General features: G+C 44.5%; 1 protein-coding gene across 6 annotated transcripts in view; it reads left to right on the forward strand.

Annotated features, from left to right (window-relative positions):
- The window catches only part of specc1la (sperm antigen with calponin homology and coiled-coil domains 1-like a), a 278,924-nt gene that overhangs the window by 16,500 nt on the left and 242,028 nt on the right, over positions 1 to 20,396 (forward strand). For 5 of the 6 annotated variants that reach the window (XM_069933747.1, XM_069933749.1, XM_069933750.1 and 2 more), the window contains exon 2: positions 11,157 to 11,349. In XM_069933747.1, the coding sequence (XP_069789848.1) occupies positions 11,194 to 11,349 (156 nt within the window). In that variant the 5' untranslated portion in view covers positions 11,157 to 11,193. Of the gene's footprint in view, positions 1 to 9,055; positions 9,244 to 11,156; positions 11,350 to 20,396 lie in introns of all 6 variants that reach the window. The other variant, XM_069933748.1, reaches the window with a different exon arrangement.

Consider the following 20,396-nt stretch of genomic DNA (forward strand, 5'->3'; position numbering starts at 1 on the left):
TGGGGGCGTCGGGGAAGGAGGGGGCGTCGGGGAAGGAGGGGGCGTCGGGGAAGGAGGGGGCGTCGGGGAAGGAGGGGGGCGTCGGGGAAGGAGGGGGCGTCGGGGAAGGAGCGAGCGTCGGGGAAGGAGCGAGCGAGATGGGAAGGAGCGAGCGAGATGGGGAAGGAGCGAGCGAGATGGGGAAGGAGCGAGCGAGATGGGGAAGGAGCGAGCGAGATGGGGAAGGAGCGAGCGAGATGGGGAAGGAGCGAGCGAGATGGGGAAGGAGCGAGCGAGATGGGGAAGGAGCGAGGGCGAGAGCGAGATGGGGAAGGAGCGAGGGCGAGAGCGAGATGGGGAAGGAGCGAGGGCGAGAGCGAGATGGGGAAGGAGCGAGGGCGAGAGCGAGATGGGGAAGGAGCGAGGGCGAGAGCGAGATGGGGAAGGAGCGAGGGCGAGAGCGAGATGGGGAAGGAGCGAGGCGAGAGCGAGATGGGAAGGAGCGAGGGCGAGAGCGAGATGGGGAAGGAGCGAGGGCGAGAGCGAGATGGGGAAGGAGCGAGGGCGAGAGCGAGATGGGGAAGGAGCGAGGGCGAGAGCGAGATGGGGAAGGAGCGAGGGCGAGAGCGAGATGGGGAAGGAGCGAGGGCGAGAGCGAGATGGGGAAGGAGCGAGGGCGAGAGCGAGATGGGGAAGGAGCGAGGGCGAGAGCGAGATGGGGAAGGAGCGAGGGCGAGAGCGAGATGGGGAAGGAGCGAGGGCGAGAGCGAGATGGGGAAGGAGCGAGGGCGAGAGCGAGATGGGGAAGGAGCGAGGGCGAGAGCGAGATGGGGAAGGAGCGAGGGCGAGAGCGAGATGGGGAAGGAGCGAGGGCGAGAGCGAGATGGGGAAGGAGCGAGGGCGAGAGCGAGATGGGGAAGGAGCGAGGGCGAGAGCGAGATGGGGAAGGAGCGAGGGCGAGAGCGAGATGGGAAGGAGCGAGGGCGAGAGCGAGATGGGGAAGGAGCGAGGGCGAGAGCGAGATGGGGAAGGAGCGAGGGCGAGAGCGAGATGGGGAAGGAGCGAGGGCGAGAGCGAGATGGGGAAGGAGCGAGGGCGAGAGCGAGATGGGGAAGGAGCGAGGCGAGAGCGAGATGGGAAGGAGCGAGGGCGAGAGCGAGATGGGGAAGGAGCGAGGGCGAGAGCGAGATGGGGAAGGAGCGAGGGCGAGAGCGAGATGGGGAAGGAGCGAGGGCGAGAGCGAGATGGGAAGGGAGCGAGGGCGAGAGCGAGATGGGGGAAGGAGCGAGGGCGAGAGCGAGATGGGGAAGGAGCGAGGGCGAGAGCGAGATGGGGAAGGAGCGAGGCGAGAGCGAGATGGGAAGGAGCGAGGGCGAGAGCGAGATGGGGAAGGAGCGAGGGCGAGAGCGAGATGGGGAAGGAGCGAGGGCGAGAGCGAGATGGGGAAGGAGCGAGGGCGAGAGCGAGATGGGGAAGGAGCGAGGGCGAGAGCGAGATGGGGAAGGAGCGAGGGCGAGAGCGAGATGGGGAAGGAGCGAGAGAGACGGAGAAGAAAGAGATGGGAGAGATATATAGGAGAGGTGGGGAAGGAGAGGGAGATGGGAATATATAGGAGAGAGATGGAGGGGAGAGAGGGGGAAGGAGAGAGATATAGGTATATATAGACGAGAGAAGCAGAGAGAGAAATGGGAGGTACATATATGGAGAGATGGGAGGTACATATATGGAGAGATGGGAGGTACATATATGGAGAGATGGGAGGTATATATACACAGAGAAATGGGAGGTATATATACAGAGAAATGGGAGGTATATATATATGGAGAGAGATGGGAGGTATATATATAGGGAGAGAGGCAGGGATATAGAGAGAAAGGGAAAGGGAGATAGGAAAGGAGAGATGGGAGAGAGACAGAGACTGGAGAGAAAGATGGGGAAGGAGAGAAATAGAGATGGGGATAGATAGAGACAGGAAAGAGAGAGATGAGAAAAGAAAGATGGGAAAGGAGAGAAATAGATGGAGAAGAAAAGAGAGATGGGGAAGAGAAAAGTGAGATGGAGAGAGACAGAAAGAGACGGGGTGGAAGAGAGAGAGAGAGAGATGGGAGACAGACGGGGAGAAAGAAAGTGAAGGGAAAGAGATGGAGAGGGGTGGAGAGATGTTGGGGAAGAGGGACGGGCAGAGAGAGATGGGAGAGAGAGAAAATTGAGAAAGAGATGGGAAGGGAGAGGGAGATGGGGAGAGAGTCGGGGAGGAAGAGGGAGGGGAAAGAGTGAGACGAGGGAGAGGGAGACGCTGGGGAGAGGGTGATGGGGAGGGGAATGGGTGAAACAGATTAAAGGAGGAAGATGAGAGTTAGGGTAGAGGGAGAATCGAGAGTTGAGGGACAGCAGAGAGATGGATGCTGAGGGAGGGAGAGAGAGAGATGGATGCTGAGAGATGGATGCTGAAGGAGGGAGGAGAGAGATGGGGGTTGAGGGGGAGAGTTTCGGAGGGGAGAGAGATTTGGGGGTAGGGAGAGATTCGATGGAGGGAAGGTGAGAGACTGGTTCGGGGTGGCAGGAGGGGGTGAGAGACTGGTTTGGGGGTGGCGGGAGGTGAGAGACTGGTTCGGGGTGGTGGCGGGGAGGGTGGAGAGTGGTTCGGGGGTGGCGGGAGGGTGGGAGAGGTGGTTCGGGGTGGCGGGAGGGGGTGGGAGAGTGGTTCGGGGGTGGCGGGAGGGTGGGAGAGTGGTTCGGGGGTGGCGGGTGGGTGGGAGTCTGGTACGGGGGTGGAGAGAGGGAGTTGGGGAGAGAGACAGCAGTGGAAGAGGAGGGGAGAGAGAATTTTGGGGCAGAGAAAGATATATTCGGGGTTGGGCGGAATCATGATCACATAATTTTGGACAAAGATGAGCTTGGTCTGAGTAGAAAAACTACTAAATTGGGGGGGAACAAATTATGACATTGTTAAATTAATTTGAAAAAATGAAATTAATTTAAGAAAATATTTAGATATACAACATGGTAACAGGCCTTCTGGTGCAAAGGTCAAGGCTACCCAATTGACCTACAATCCCGTACATTTTTGAAGTTGGGTGGAAACCAGAGCATGCGGAGGAAAATCTGTACCGCACCATATTAGTCAGGAGTTTGGGAGAGTAAACTGGGGAAGCTATTATCAGCAAGCCCACTAATGACATGTAGCAGTTGTTTGATTAGAATCCAGGAATGGCTCGTTACAGTGTGAAGGAAGGATCAGCCTGGTATAGTGATAGAACATTGGAGAGGTCATAAACTTAGTCAAGTAGGAAAATGAGGCAATTGTCAGATACATGAAGCTATAATCAGAGGGCTGTGAAGGAGTATAAAAATTGTTGGAAGAGCTCAAGCAGGGAATTCAGAAGGCCAAAAGAGGTCATGAAATGTCTTCAGTGAGCAGGATTAAAGAAAATCCCACGGCATTTTCTACTTGCAGTAAGAAGATAACTTGGGTAAAGGTAAACCACTCAAGGAAAAAGGAGGGAATTTATGATTGGAGTCAGAGAAAGTGGTTGAGCTACTAAATGAGTACTTCATTGTTTATCAAGGAGAAGAACATGGACTCTGGGAGCATAATGTAAAGAAAGCTCGTGTGTTGGTTCGTTTGAGGTCAAGAATGAAGTGGTGTGGGGTCTTTTGACAAGCATTAAGAGGTTGTCCCTTGGACCTCATGGGATATTGAAAGTGGGAGGTGAAGAGATTGCTGGGGCCTTGACAAAGATATTTGCACCTTCACAAATGACAGGAGAGGTCCCAGAGGTTGAAGAGTTGTAAATGTAACATCTTTGTTCAAGAGAAAAAAACACCGAGGAAATTATAGGCCAGTAAGCCTCACATCAGAGGTAGGGGAAACAATTGGACAAGATATTTTGGGATAGGATTTATGCATATTTGCAGAGTCTTGATCAAATTAGGGACTGTTAACATGGTATTGTGAGTGGCAGGTCATGTTTCACCAATTTAAATGTTACTTAGATTTTTTGAGGAAATGACAAAGATGGTTGATGAGGGTGGGGCAGTGGATGTTCCCTAAAGGTGTTTGACAAGGTCCCTGATTCAGTAGATGCAGAGGCTACGATCCACAGTGTGTGGATAGTTTGGATATGAAATTGACTGGGTCATAGAAGAAGAAGTGGAAACTGTTATTCCGGCTGGAGACCTTTGACCAGTGATGTTTCATTGGGATTGTTAGGACCTCTATTGTTCACAATATATGTGACGTGGATGGAAAATGTAGGCAGATGGTAAGTTTGCAGATGATTCAAGATTGGTGGAGCTGTGGACAGCGTGGATGGTTATCCAAGAATACAACAGGATATATAGATTGATCACAGATGATGGACAGAGAAATGGCAGATGGAGTTTAATCTTGACAAGTGTGAGGTGTCAAGCTTTGGGAGGTCAAATAGAGGGGTACATTTATAGTTAATGGTAGAGCTCTTGAAAGCATTGATGTGCTCCAAATCCCTCTGGAAAGAAAAGTTTGAAAATCAGTTTTAATTGTACCCAATTGCCCAATTGATTCGTTATGTGCACGGTTTCATATCGCCAAAGGAAATGGACCAATGACAATTTTTCTCAAGCAAACTATTTCAGTAACAATTGGGCCTAGAGCAGTGATTCTCAACCTTCCCTCCCCACTCACATTAGCAATCCCTTACTAATCACAGAGCACCGATAGCATAGGGATTACTTAAAATGGTATGTGAGTGGAAAGAAAAAGGTTGAGAACCATTGGCTTATACTTAATGCCTGCTCAATGAAGCCAAGTATGCTATACACCTTCTTTGCTATTCAATCTACTTGCTTGACTACTTTTGGGCAGCATCAGATTTGGAGCCCCAGGTCCGTCTGCATATTAGTGGTTAGTGCCAGCGACCCAGATTTTAATCTGGTACTGTCTGTAAATTCTACCTGTGTCTTGCATGAAATTTCTCTGGGTGCTCTGGTTTCCTCCTACCCTCCAAAAAATGTACTGGGCTGGTTATTACGTTAATTAGGTGTAATCGGACAGTGGCACAGCTTTCAATAGCCGGAATCGGCTTCTACCATGTTGTAACAGCAATATGCCTGGGTTTGTCTGATCTTGGAGCTAAGCAGGTACAGGATGGGTTCGCCTAGGAAAACCAGGTGCTGCAAGGGGTGGTGGACAAAGTGGCGACTCTGTCTGCCTTACGGTAGACAAAAGTTAAAGAATTTCATGTATGTTACATTATAAGTGTAGTATTATGTGACAATAAGGGAACCTTTACCTTTAAATAAATACCTTTAAATATCAGCCCTGTTAAGGGTCCTGCCTTTGCATTTGATCTTGGATTAAATGCCATGCTATTTCTTATCTGCAACTGATTTGTATCAGTTTTGCTTTGACTTTAAACTAAGCACCTGTACCTCAGGTTGCAAAATCCAGGGCTGATCAGGAGGACTCAGCTTGGTTTTGTGCAGGATAATCATGTGTCATAAATCTGATGGGAGAGATGAAGGCAGTGCCAAACATGTAGTTTACAGGGGCTTTAGGAAGTTGTTTGACAAGATCCCATATTGGAGGCAGTTCCAAAAAGGTCGTACACAAGGGATCCCAAGATATGTTGATGCACTGAATCCAAAAATGCTTGTTAATGGAAGGCTGAGGGTCCTGGTGGATGAGTGTTTAACTGACTTGAAATCTGCAAAAGGAAATGCTGCACCTTTGTTGATTGTAATATGGATATGATGTGGATGATAAATAAGTGGTATGACTCACGAGTTTGCTGACGGTGATGGTCATAAATAGCAAAGAAAGTTGTCTAATGATTCAGCAGGACTTGAATCAGCCGGGAAGTTGGATGGAACAGTGAGAGATGGAATTTAATCCAAACAAGCACGAGTCAGTGTACTTTAGAAGTCAAGTTGTGGTGAGACATGTGGACTAAGTGGCAGAGACCTAAAGAACTTTGATGTACAGAGAGACTTTGGGGTACAAGTCCATAAATCCCTGAAGGTGGTGACATGGGTGGATAGGCAAGTGAGGAAAAAGTATTTGGTCTGCTTGTCTTTACAATCTCGTCTCAATTAAATTTGTCCAATCAAGCAACATTCTGTTTTATCAATCCCCCCCCCCCCCCCCCCCCCAGACTACCACTTGTGGCCAGAACTGCATACAATGCTCCAAGGTTGAATTTTTTTTGAAGAGGTAAAAGTAAATTGATGTGGGCAGTGTAGTTGATGCTGTCTGTGTGGATTTCAATAACACTCTAGGATCTGGTGAAACTTTGCCTTTGATTCAGCAATCCAGGTTCATTCTTGATCTTTGGTGGTCTTTGCTTGTTTTCTGTGACTGTTTGGTTTCCTCATTTGTCTTCCTGATCAGAAACACTTGTGGTTTGGTAGGTTAATTGGCCACTGTAAATTGCCTCTAGAATATAGATGAGTTGTAGAAACTCAAGGGAAGAAGGAACTGATGGAAAATGTAGAGAGAATAAAATAGGTTAGGATAGAATTGGTGCAATAAAAATTGGTTGCCTGGTGGTTGGCGTGAACTTGGGCGAAAGGGCCTGTTTTCATGCTGCATCTCTCCACAACTCTCTCCCAAGGCTTTGAGCTAACCAATATTTTATGTACTTGTACTTGCTCCATTAATGAAGGTTCACATCATCATCCTCCATCTGCCTGTGCCGTCATCTTCAGAAATCTCTGGATTTGTACACCAAGATTCCTCTGCACCTCAGTTCTTTCTGTGGCCCAACCATTTCTTATGTATACCCTTATTAGTTGTTTCAAAGTGCAGCACCTTGCTCTGATCAGATTGAATCCCAAATGCACTGCTATGTAGTGACCGGAAGCCATCCATTTATCCCTATACTACATTAATCCCATTTTATTCTATGTTCTCAACCAACCTCCCCAGATTCTCACACCTACACCAGCAGCAAATTATAGTGGATAATGATCCTACCAGCCTGCAGGTCTTTTAGATGTGAGAGGAAACCAGAGCACCTGGAAAGAGTCTATAAGACATAGGAACAGTAGTAGGCGGTTCGACCCATGGAGTCTCACCTGCCATTTAATCATGAGCTGACCATTTTCACTCTCACCCCCACTGCCTCGCCTTCTCTCCATAACCTTTGATGCTTTGAACAGCAAGTCGTCAATTCTCAAGAACCCTCACCTCCCAGGCCACACCGCTACCAACAGGAAGGAGGCACAGGAGCCTGAAGGTGAACACCCAACAGTGCAAACACAACTTCTTCCCCTCTGGCATCAGATTTCTGAATTGTCAATGAGCCACGGACACAACCTCTCTTTTTCTTCTTTCGGACTAATTTATTTATTTATTTTAAAAATGTAATTTGTCGCAATATTTGCTCCAGTAAAACTACAAATTTCACAACACTTTTTCGTGACAATAAATTCTGATTCTGGTTCTAGTGCTGTTGCCACACAGTGAAAATGCAAATGTGCAAACACCATTCAGACAATGCCCAAGGTCGGGATTCCGTGCACTGTGAGGCAGTGGCACTACTTGCTGTTTCCATAAATCTATGTCCTCCTTGTCTACCTTTGATGTATGAAAATGTTTCCTGCAGTCTACTCTCATAATTTTATTTATCTAAATTATGTCGCCTCAAACTCTTATGGCAGGTGAATGTGTGACTGAAAAATTGGTGCAGGGGGTTAGTGAGACTCTGAGGAAGGACACAGTGATGGAGCATAAATCTAGTCAGTGAGATGGGTTGAAATGTGAGCACTTTCATGCAAGACATAATAAGATTAAGAGTGAACAGTGCATGGTACGGCATGTGGAATTTGGACATTGGGGCCGTTACAAAGAGTTGGCTGACGCAAGGACAGTTATGGGGAACATGGGTTTTGGGGTTTAGATGTTTCAAAAGGAAGTAAAAGGTGGGGTGCAGTGTGGCATTGTTAACCAAGGATAGTATCACAACTGTAGAAATGGAGGTTGTTGTAGAAGGATTTTGGGAAAGTGCATAGATAACATGGTTGTTGTTTTGGGAGACTTTGACTTCCTGAATATTGACTGGCACTTTAACTGCAAAAGGATAAGATGGAATAGAATTTGTCAGGTACGTCCAAGAAGGATTTCTGACAAGGCAACTGGAGAGGCCATAATGGATCTTGTACTGTGTCATGAACTTGGGCAGGTGACAAACATCTTGCTGAGTGAGCATTTTGGAAACAATGACTATAACTCCAACCTTTGCATTGTGATGGACAAGCATAGGAGTAGACAAAATGAGAAAGTGTTTAATTGTGGAAAGGCTGATTACCAGGGATAAGGCAGGAATTTGGCAGAGTCAATTGGGAACAGTTGTTCTCGGGGCAATATGGAGGATATTTAAGGATCACATGCACAGGGTTCTGGATAGGTTTGATTCAATGAGGCAGAGAAAAGATGGTTGGGTAGAGGAGTCATGGTTGACAAGAGAGGTGGGACAGCTAGTCAATAGGAAGAAGGATGTGTGCACAAAGTTTAGGAACCGAAAGTCAGGAAGGGCTCATGAGTATTATATGGTAGCCAGGAAGGAACTTAAAGGACAGGCGATCTAGAAGGGAACATGGAAAGAAATTGACAAGCAGGATTAAGGAAACCCCTAAGGTGTTCTACACTTTTGTTAAAAGCCATATCAAAAGTGAGGGTAGGGCGGCTTAGGGATAAAGGGGGAAACGTGGCTGGCAGCAGAGGAGGGTAGGGAGGTCCTAAATTAATCCTTTGCTTTACTGTTCAAGAGAGAAAGGGATCTTGATGAGTGTAGAATAAGCTAATATGCTGGAGGATGTCATGGTTAAGAAAGATGAAGTGCTGCATCTTCTTAAAAATATTTGGATAGGTAAGTCTCTGAACCCCAGGTTACTACAGGATGTGAAGAAAGAGATTACTGGAGTGTTAACAATGATATTTATGTCCCTTCTGGTCACAGGGTAGGTACCGGAAGATTGGAGAATGGTGCATGTAGTCTCTAGTTTAAGAAGTTCAAAGTTCAGATTTGTTGTCAGAGAATATATAATATCATATATAACCCTGAAATTCTTTTTCTGACAGTAGTATTCTATGTAGATTTTCTTGATAGGGAGAGTTTTGCCTGTGTCCACTACCTTCTGTAGAGCTTTCAGCTCAGAGGTATCGGTGCCCCCACACCTGGTCATGATGCCGCTGGTCAGCACAGTTTTCACCGCACAGCAGAGGAAGTTTGCCAATATTTTTGATGTCATACCAAACCTCAGCAAACTCCTGAGAAATTAGAGGTATTGACATGCTTTCTTCATGATGACATTGTATGTTAGGTCCAGGATATATCTCTGAAATCATGACTCTCAGGAATTTAAATTTGTTCACCTATTCCACCTCTGATCCCCCAGTGATCAATGGATTGCACATCTCTGGCTTTCCCCTCCTAAAATCCACAATGAGCTCCTTGGTTTTGGTAACATTGAGAGTGATGTTGTTAAGTCACCATTCAATTTCCCTCCTGACTCATTGCCCTGTTTTATACAACCCTCTACCATGTTATCAACAGCAAATTTGTAGATGGTCTTATTGTATGAAAGGTATTAGGGAGAATCCTAGGATTGTAGACCAGTAAGTCTTGCATCAGTGGTGGGCAAACTATTGGGGAGGATTCTTATGGCCAGGATTTGTGAGCATTTAGAGAAGCATAGTCTTCTCAGGGTTAGTTAGTGTGGCTTTGTTAGAGGCAGGTCAAAAGTCATGAGCCTAATTAAGTTATTCCAGGAGGTGACAGAGGAAATTGATAAAAGTAAGATGGTTGGTTTAGTATATATGGATTTTAGTAAGGCGTTTGACATGATCCCCTATTCAGAAAGTCATGAAACATGGGATTCACAGAATTCCCGTGTTTGGATTCCTTGGCTGCTTGGATTCACAATTGGCTTGCTTACAGAAAGCAAGGATCATAATGGATGGAACATGTTCTCTCTGGAGGTCAACAACTAGTGGAATTCCTCAGGGACCTGTTCTTGGACCCTTGCTCTTTGTAATCTTTATAAATGACTTGGATGAAGAAGTGGAGGGGTAGGTCAATAAGTTTGCAGAAGATGCAAAGGTTAGAAGTGCTGTGGATAGTATGGAAGATTGTTATAGGTTACAACAGGATACAGAGAGGAGTGGAGAAGTGGCAGATGGCATTCAATCTGCATGAGTATGAAGCAATGCACTTTGGAAGGTTGAATTTGAAGGCAGAGTTAATGGCAGAATTCTAAACTGTGAGATCTTGGGGTCAGGTCCATAGATCCCTTAGGTTGGTGCGCAAGTTGGTAGGGTAGTTAAGAAGGTACATGATGTGTTCCTAGTTGGGGCATTGAGTTCAAGAGCCGTAAGCTAATATGTTGCAACTCTTTGAAACTGATTAGATCGCACAGAATATTGTGTTCAATTCTGGTCGCATCATTACAGAAAGAATGTATATGCTTTTGAGAGGGTGCAGAAAATCATGTTGCCTTGATTTGGATAATATGTCATATGAAGCAAGGTTGAAAGAGCTGGGGCTTTTTTTTGAGCGAAGAAGGATGAGAGGGGACTTCATAGAGGTATATAAGATGATGAGGGACAGCCAGCACCTTTTTTCTGAGGCAACAACTGCAAATACCAGAGGACACCTCTTTCAGGTGAATGGAGGAAAGTTTAGGGGAGGAGACATCAGATGTAATTTTTTTTTTTTGTAGAGTGGTGGTGCCTAGAATGCATTGCCGGGGATGGTGGTGGAGGCTGGTACAATAGGGGCATTTAAAAGACTCTTCAATAGGCACACGGATACAAGAAAAATGGAGAGTTATGCCTGTGAGGGAATGATTTGATTGTTTTGGAGTAGGCCCACAACATTGTGGGCTGAAGGGTCTACTGTGATGCAATGTTCTCTCCATGTTTTCAGCTTTTGTATTCATTGCCCTAACTAATAAAGACCAGTGACATCCTTGGCTTATGCTCCAGGAGGGAACACCATCCTGATGCACATCTACATCTCAAAAGCAATTGTTTTTTTTCTTTTTACTATTGAGCTTCCATTACTATTTTACTGGGACTTTTGGAAGGTTAACAATGCAGAGAGACTTTGAAATTAACCTATTGGCCATAGATTTCAACTTTCAATTGTTCTTTGTTCCTTGGCAAACCTTACTGTACAAGTGAATTTATTTTCCAGATTTGGTTGTAAATGCATCACAAACTGCAAGCACAGAATGAAGAAGGCAAGCAGGTCCGCTCCTGCGGCATCCAAAGTCCAGGGTACTTGTAAAATGCAGACTGTTGAGAAAATTAAATCTGACAACTGCTCTTTACTGAATACAGTTACAAAGGCCTCAAAAACATCAGGGACAACAGCAGCATTGACCAAGGTAACCTATTTGCTACGGAACATTTTTGTTGATGTTGCATTTCATTATAGAAGTGGATTGCAAGAACTTACTGTTTTTTCCTTGCCCTTTTTCTGTTGTTCTTCAGGCCTGTCATTTCCCAACCAGGGCTGAATCTTGTAAGCTCAGATTTCTAGCAATTAAAACAATGATATGAACTGTTATGAATTTTGTTTCTTCTGGCATTGTTACTTTTATGGGGCTAACTCATATTAAAGATGACAACTGCAAGAAATGGCTACGTTACAGGATAGGCTGTGAGCTAATAGTTTATTCACATTTGGTAATTTTCTGCTCCTAAGTAGAGAATTATTCAACAGTCATAGAGTTATGTAGCACAAAAACAGACTCTTCAGTCAAACTCATCAATGGCAACTAAGGTAACTTGCAAGGCTAGTCCCATTTGCCTGCACTTGGTCTATATTGCTTGAAACCCTTACTATCCATGAACCTGTCCAAAGATCTTTTAAACGTTGTAATTGCACCCATTTCTTACTCTTGCTCTAGCAGTTCATTCCATATACTCACCACCCTGAAATATTTCCCCTCTCACCTTAAACCTATGCCCCCTAGTTTTAGACTCCAAGGCCCTGGTGATGAGTGTGTGTGGCCCTCATGATTTTATAAATCTCTATAAGGTCACCACTTAGTCTCCTTTAGCCCAAGGGAAACAGTTCCAGCTTATCCAGTTTTTCCTTAAAACTCAAGCCCTCCACTTCTGGCAAAATACTTATGAATCTTTACTGTAACCTCTTGAGCAGAGTCAGATCCTTACTATCCCATTGGCGGCGAGAATTGTACACAATGCTCCACATGGTGTCTCACCAATGTCCTGTACATCTGTAATATGACATCCCTGATTCAGCCTTGTCAATTCTCTTAGTCACCTCTTCAAAAAAAATTCAGTGAGACACAATTACCCAAGCACACAGCCATGCTAACTATCTCTGATCAATTCTTGCCTTTCCAAATGCCTTTCCAGTAACTTACCCACTACTGACATTAGGGTCCTGCTCTGTACTTCCTTAACTTGTCCTTGCACTACAAAAGGCTCTGCAAAAGTTTAGTTGATTTCTTCCCTAGTCTCCCACAATGTTTTCCATTTCAATTGGTCAGGCCCAGGGTTTGATGTACCACAAACCCACCAATATCTCCTTTCTTAATATTAATACATTTCTGGGTGAATTTGTTCTCTTCCCTGAAATCCCGAGTTTCCATGTCTATCTCCACAGTAAATAAAGCCAAAAAGAATTCATTTAAGACCTCTCCCATATCCCATTGCTCCACATGCTGTTGACCACTCTGGTCCTTAAGGGGACCTACTGTCTCTGTAGTAATTATTGTGCTTGTAATATACTTATAAAATCTTTTTGTACACTCCTTTATCTTATCTGCCAAGAATATTTAATGTCCCTTTTTCCCTCTTGGTTTTCTTAAGTATTCTACATCTGTTGTGTTCAAAGGATTTGTTTGATTGCAGGTGCCTATATCTGACTCCTTTTTCTGACTGGAACCTCAATATCACTTGTCAACCAGGAACATATTGCCTTGCCAGTTTTACTTTAACAGGAACATATTGCCTTGTGCGCTCCGTCTCATGTGAAAAGCCCCCTCTTGCCGTATGTTCCTCTATCTGCAAACATCCTCTTCCAATTAACATTCATACGTTCCTGTCCAATGCCAAGAAAATTAGCCTTGTCCCAATTTAGGACTCTTAACCTGGACTAGTCCTATCTTTTTCCATAATTATTTCAAACTAATGTTATTGTCACTAGTCCCAAGGTCTTCCTGCATGGATTCTTTAGTCACTTGCCCAGCCTCATGTTGCACAGTCTCCAGTAGGTTGCATGAGTAAACTTTCCTGGATTCACTTAAAACATTCTGCCACATACACCTCCTTACATTGGTCCTTTTTGAATTGCTAGGAGTGGAAACTATTTGCGGACATGAGAACCAGGAGATATTTGAAATTGAAATGCACAAACGTGCTGGAGAAACTCAGGTGATCATGCAAGCATCCTTAAGAAGTAAAGGGTAACCAATGTTTCAGGCCTGGGTTTTTGTCAGTTTTTTTTTGTTTCTTAAAAAACCTGAATAAGAAGGTGAGGTGGGGGAGGAGGGAGGTATGGGAAGGGAAGAACACAGGCTAGCAGGTAATAGGTGGAAGGAAGAAGAAAAAAAAGCTGAGCAGTGATTGGGGGGAAGAGGGCAGTGGGAAGCTCTCTGATTAGAGAAGGAAGTAGGTGGGGAGCTGGAGGAAAGGAGAAATAGGGAAAAAGAGAGGGGAGAGGGGGTTAATAGAAATTGGAGCAGTCGATATTAATACCATCTGGTTGGAAACTGGCAAGACAGAATACAAGGTGTTGTTCCTCCAGTTTGTGGGTGTCCTTGGTTTGGCCTGGACAGACATGTTGGTGTGGCATTGGGAGATCTTTGCTGTTGCAGTGGACAGAGCAAAGGTGCTCAAGGAAACAATCTCTTAGTTTGCATCCAGTCTCCCTAATATTGAGGAGGCCATATCGGAACCACGGTCCAGTAAGTGACCACTACAGATTCACAAGTCAAGTGTTGGTTCACTTGAAAGGACTGTTTTGAACCCCAAATGGTGGTGCCGAAGGAGGTCTAGGTGCAAGTGTAGCATTTATTCCAGTTACAGTGTTAGGTACCAAGGAGGCAATCAGTGGGGAAGTGATGAGTGGATGGGGAAGTCCCAGAGGGAGTGGTCCCTTTGGAGAGGGGAGGGGAAGATGTATCTGGTGGTGGGATCATATGGTACGTGGCGGAAATTGCAGAGGATAATATCTGACAGTCTAAGCTATGCATGCTGGGGTGAATCTGACTTGCGTCCAATCTGAGTTATGACCAATTTTTCAGTTCCAATTAAGTCAGGGTCTACCTGTCATTCTGACATCCATATACTCTAGGTCACTACAAGTTGGTGGAGAATGTAAAGAAAGCCTCTACTTCCTCAGGAGTTTGCAGAGGAGCTAGTGGAGTTGTTCAAGTGAACCAGTACGGACTTGAAGGGCCGACATGGCCTGTTTCCGTGCTGTAAATGGTTATATGGTTACATCAGAAGTCTAGACGCAGACTGGGCGATCATTTTGTTGAGCACCTTCACTCTGTCTGCTGCCCAGTGGAAGCTCCTGCTGGAATTTAGGAAGCTGTTGGAAATGCAATTTATGGATTGAAACAAAAATATATCTGAATGCTGTGATTGTAGTTTACACAATAATGCTAGAGGAACTCAGCAAGTCACAGAGTGTTCTTTATGTAGCATAGATAACCCAAGTTTTGGATCTGAGCCCTTCATTAAGATATGAGCAAAAAGTGAGTGGAGGCCCACAGAGAAGAGGACATAGGTGGATATGTGTGGGAGGAGTAAAAAACTGAGGAGTGATGGGTAGGGGAGATAGTGCTCTGAATGAAGATGAAGGAAGTGGAAAGTTGAAGGAAAGGAGACTGAAGAATGGGGAAGAGAAGGAGACAGGGAGAGGCTTAACAGAAACAGGAGAAATCTATGTTCATGCCATCTGGTTGGAGAGTGCCTAGATCAGGGGTGTCAAACTCAAATTCACGGAGGGCCAAAATTAAAAACTTGGACTAAGTCGAGGGCCAACTAAATATTTATTGAAAATTTTCAACAACATCTGCATGTTTTCTCTTCTTTCAACATATGTAATGTTAAACTTTTTCTTATTAAAATAAATGTTTAATAATAGTTTTGGATAAACTCTTTCCAGAAGCATTAACAAATGAGAAATAAAATATTCAATAAATAATATTTCTCTATAGAGGATTGTCAAATGTTGCTAGTGTGCTGTCGAATAGTAAAATCTGAGGACTATTGAGAATGTGGGAGAATAACATGATCCCTGAAACAATCAAATGGGTGACTGATTGTGGGCATGAACTCTAGCAGGGTTATTTGCCATGCCCTTTTTCCATTGGTACAGATATCCTTTGATTTCAAGTTTTATGTCTAATGAGCTTGTATCCAGGTGCAGGACCATTTTTAACCAGGAATATATTTATCACTGTGATATGAAACTATTGGAAGATCGTTTTATCCTGAGATTAAAGTTCATAATACTTACTCAGGCCTGTGTGCGGGAGGGCGGGGTTTGCGGGCGAACGGGTTGGACAACGACAGTGCGGGGGCATCGGCTCTCGCTGCAGGGCGGCATCTCGGCGGATCAGCGGCCCCGTCACCGTGAGTCGCGGGTCGGCCTGCGGCAGGGAGGGGGAGTGGGCAACGGTCCTGGCGAGGTCAGGCCCGAGGTCTCCGGTTCCGGGCGCTGGGAAGCGGCCTTAGCTTCCCCTGACATTGGCCCCAAAACCAGAGTCCACGGTGAGACCCTGCAATGTAAACGGAGGAGGTGGGGGCGATTAGAGGGCTGACGCCAGTGCATTCTGGGATTTGTAGTATCAGCTGTGCATGCGCTATACTGGCGCGGCGGCCAGCGGGCCACCTCTAATACATTTTTGAAATGATCTTGCGGGCCAAATATAATTATATCGCGGGCCAAATTTGGCTCGCGGGCCAGAGTTTGACATGTGTGGCCTAGATGTTCGGTGGGTGGCCTCAGTTTGGCAGAGCATGAGGCCATGGACAGCGTCAGTGTGGGAGTGGCATAAAAGAATTGAAATGGTTGGCCACTGGGAAGTCCCCACTATTGGGGTGGCACAGTTGGCATTACGCCTTTACAGTGTCCGTGATCAGTATTGGGATTCAAATCCCATGCTGTCTGAAAGGAGTTTGTCCGTTCTCTCTGTGTCTGTGTGGGATTTCCCCAGGGATTCTGGTTTCCTCCCACCATTCGAAACATATTGGGAGTGTAGGTTAATTGGGTGGCACGGACTCGTGGAGCAAAATGGCCTGTAACCATGCTATATGTCTAAATTTAAAAAAATTAAAAGTGTTTAAAGAAGTTATCTCCATCCAGTCTCTCTGATGTTGAGAAGGCCACAATAGGAGCACCGGATGCATGTAGTGACCCTGCATTTTCACAAGTGAAATGTTGCTTCACTTGAAAGGACTGTTTGAGGCCCTGAATGGTGGTGAAGAAGGAGGTGTGGTCACAAGTAGGTACCCAGAGGGCAATTAGTGGGAAGGGATGAGTTGATGGAGTCACAAAGAGAGCTGTCCCTGAGGAAGGCTGAGAGGGAAAGATATATCTGATGGTGGGATTACGCTGTTGGTTACAGAAATTGCAGGGGATAATATGTTGAATATGGAGGTGGGAAGGTAAATTAGGACAAGGGGAGGAGGGGGACAGGGAAGATGTGCAGGAATGGAGGAGATGCAGGGTGAGGGCTGAGTTGATGATAATAGAGACATTTCTTGGATGATATGGAATGGAAGACCTCCTCCTGGGAGCAGATGTGATGGAGACAAAAGAATTGAGCGATTCCTTCCAGGGGACAATTGTGTAAAGTCGTATAGTTGAGGTAATTGTGGGAGTTGGTGGGTTTGTAGAAAATGTATCTGGAGAGTTTGTCTCCTGAGATGGAGAACGAGAGATCGAGGAAAGGGAGAGTGTTGTCAGGGATGGACTAAGTGAATATGAGGTCAGGGTGAAAGCTAGTGGCAAAGTGGATAGGGTTGACAAGCTCATCATGGGTGCACAGAGACAGCATTAATGTAGTTGTCACTGTAGAGGAGGAAATGTTGAGCCTTGCCTGTGCTGACTCCTCAACTTTGTGTAGCGTGGGAAAATTCTGCATAATCAACAAAAAAGCAGGCATAGCTGGGACCCAATGGCTTTGAGGCCTTTGCTATGGAGGATGGACATCCTTAGTGAAAATTAGGCATTTGAGTTCAGGGAATTGGAAGTCGTGAGGTATCATCGACGTATTCTGTCAAAGTTGTGGTTTGTGGAGAGATGACTTATTGCAGGACACCCTGTCTGATCCGCTGTTGCTGCCGCAGTATTCGTATCTTGGTCAATCTTGGCAGTATGGACTTCATTTTATGATTGTAAATGGAAAGAAATATTGTACAACCATCATTTTGGTCCTGGTGGTGGAAGGAATGATATTGATGAAGTAGCTGTTGGGCCAGTGATACTGTACTTTGGAACCAGGAGCTGCGATGATAGGCAACAGCCGTAGTGATTTTCTTTTGTACAAGTTATGGCTTCAGTTATTAGTGTTATCCACTTGATGCCCTTTGCCTTTGGTTTTATCAGGACTCTTCGTAGCTGCCTTCATGTCAAAGAATGGTTTCTCTTGCCTGTCTTCTTGAAACTAACTCCTTCATCCATATTTAGACCAAGGCTGTTATGAGATGTGAAAGGTTAGTCATTGCAAAAGCCAAGCACAGCTTAGATGAAAATTTTATTAGAGAATAAGTGCTACGTGGTAGCACTGTTGAGAATGCCTTCTTATCACTGTGTTAATGATGAAAGATAGATGGTTTGTGCAGTAATTAGAATAGCCACAACTTTCCACATTGTGGCATAAATCCAATTATTGCAATCGTACTTGGATGGTCCGACCAGAGGCTCAGCTAAGTCTGGATTGAAGGCCTTCAGTAATTTTGACAGGATATTGTTGTGCCAAATTCACAATTGTACTAAAGCACACTATTGGCAAAAGATGTGTTTATGTAATCTCTTAATTGGACACAGAGTGATCAGTCTTTGTGAGACTTGTGGCTTCCTTTTAATTTTCTGCATCCCAGAAGATGCCTGAGATCCAGTTTCTTGTATTGCTCTGGGCTTCAGTAAGCAGTTGAATCCTGTTTCCAGCGTTATCTCCCTCTTTCTGTTTAGTCCAGCCTAAACAAACCCATTGTTTTCCATCTTCATCCATTGCTGCAGTACTATTTTTTTGAATATTTTATTTTTGATTTTCAAACACACATATCCTAACAATCTCTTTCAACAATAGTATATAATATGCAGAGTGTATTTTTCCCCACCTCTCTCTCCTCCCTCCCATACCCTAATACAAGAAAAGATTATATAAATGAAACAATTACAAAGAACTAAATATTGATAAAGTCACAAACCCTTAAGGGAACTTAACAAAAAACCCAAAGAAACCTAAAATAAAAAAAGATAAGGAACAAAATACAAGAGCACGACATCTGCGCCACAACCCACTTCATTGATCTCAATCATGTCACGACTGGCACAGATTGTTGCAGATAGGGTTGCCACTCCCTAACAGATGTGCCATATTTCCTCCTTAAATTGTATGTGATTTTGTCCAGGGGAATACAACTTTGCATTTCTGTATTCCATTTAGTTGGGAGTCAGAAATGCATAGTGACCACTATGCATTTCCTGGCTACCAACAAGGCAACCTTCACAAACTGAATTTGGGATCTGGACAGTTTAAAACTCATGTCCATAATGTTTCCCAGAAGGTACAATTCCAGATCCTGTGGAAATCCACATTGTTGCATTACTATTAATTACTACACTATCACCTCCTGTTTCCATTTGTCATTTATCCTAATCATCCAATCAGGAGCATGGATTGATGGACTTCAATGATCACAAAAAGCTTTTAGTAATGGTGCATATCAAATTCTACCATTCATTGGAATCATTCCAGTTTGCCTACCATTAAAACCTGATCACAGATAATGCTATAGCCTTGATCTTCCATCTGTACTAACCCACCTAGAGAAGGATGCCTCATATGCAGGCTGTTGTTCATTAACTTCAGCTCAGCATTCAACATGAGCATGCCTCAGAGGCTGGTGGATAAACTATTTTTACTGGAACTCAAGACTCCTCTCTGCAACTGGATTCTAGACTTCATGAAAAGACCACAGTCTATCTGAGATGGTAGCAAAATCTCAAAACCATCCCACTGATCACTGCCACACTCGGGGTGTGTGCTCAGCCCACACCTGTTCATGCTGCTAACACATGACTGCACTGCCAGATTCAGTTTCAACAGAATCATCAAATTATCACAGTAGTTGGCCCCACTGGTTGGAAGGCTTGTAAATGGTGTAAGAAGAACCATAACCTGAATCTCAATGTGAACAAGAAAAAGGAAATGATTGTGGACTCTAAGATGAAAGTTGACTACTCTCCACCACTCATCAATGGCTCTGCCATAAAGAGAATGGAGAGCACAAAGTTCCTTGGTATGCATATAATGAATGACCTGCTCTGGACCCACAACACCTTCTCATTAGTCAAGAGAAGGTGCAGCAGTATCTACACTTCCTAAAGAGGTTGAAGAGGGCAAGGCTACTAGCCCCAATCTTTTTTAAAAAATTTTTTTATTTTTCACACCATAAACCACATAGACCATGATACATACTTTTTCCTTTTCAAATATATACAGTGCCATTTTCTCCCCCCCCCCTCCTCCCATCCCACCCTCCCTACCTCCTCCCCCCATCCATTTAAAGTACAAAATCTAGGATACATTAAACCAGTCAAACAATGTTGTCATTCAATAAAAATAAACAAGAGATTCCACTGAGTCAATTCTTTTCATTTCCTTCTCCTTTCGTTTCCCCGGTAGGTTTTCTCTATTGTGTTTCATGTAAGGCTCCCATATTTGTTCAAATATTTCAGTATTATTTCTTAAACTATATGTTATTTTTTCTAATGGAATACATTTATTCATTTCTATATACCATTGTTGTATTTTCAAATTATCTTCCAATTTCAAGGTTGACATAATACATTTTTTTGCTACGGCTAGAGCTATCTTAACAAATCTTTTTTGTGCACCATCCAAATCAATTCCAAATTCTTTGTTTTTTATGTTACTTAGGAGGAAGATCTCTGGATTTTTTGGTATATTGTTTTCTGTAATTTTATTTAATATTTGGTTTAGATCTTCCCAAAATTTTTCGACTTTCTCACATGTCCAGATTGCATGAATTGTTGTTCCCATTTCTTTTTTACATCGAAAACATCTATCAGATACTGTTGGGTCCCATTTATTTAACTTTTGAGGTGTAATGTATAGCCTGTGTATCCAGATATATTGTATCATACGTAACCTCGTATTTATTGTATTTCTCATCGTTCCAGAACATAACTTCTCCC

The sequence above is a fragment of the Narcine bancroftii genome, chromosome 4 (assembly GCF_036971445.1).
Source record: "Narcine bancroftii isolate sNarBan1 chromosome 4, sNarBan1.hap1, whole genome shotgun sequence".
NCBI classification, from domain to species: Eukaryota; Metazoa; Chordata; class Chondrichthyes; order Torpediniformes; family Narcinidae; genus Narcine; species Narcine bancroftii.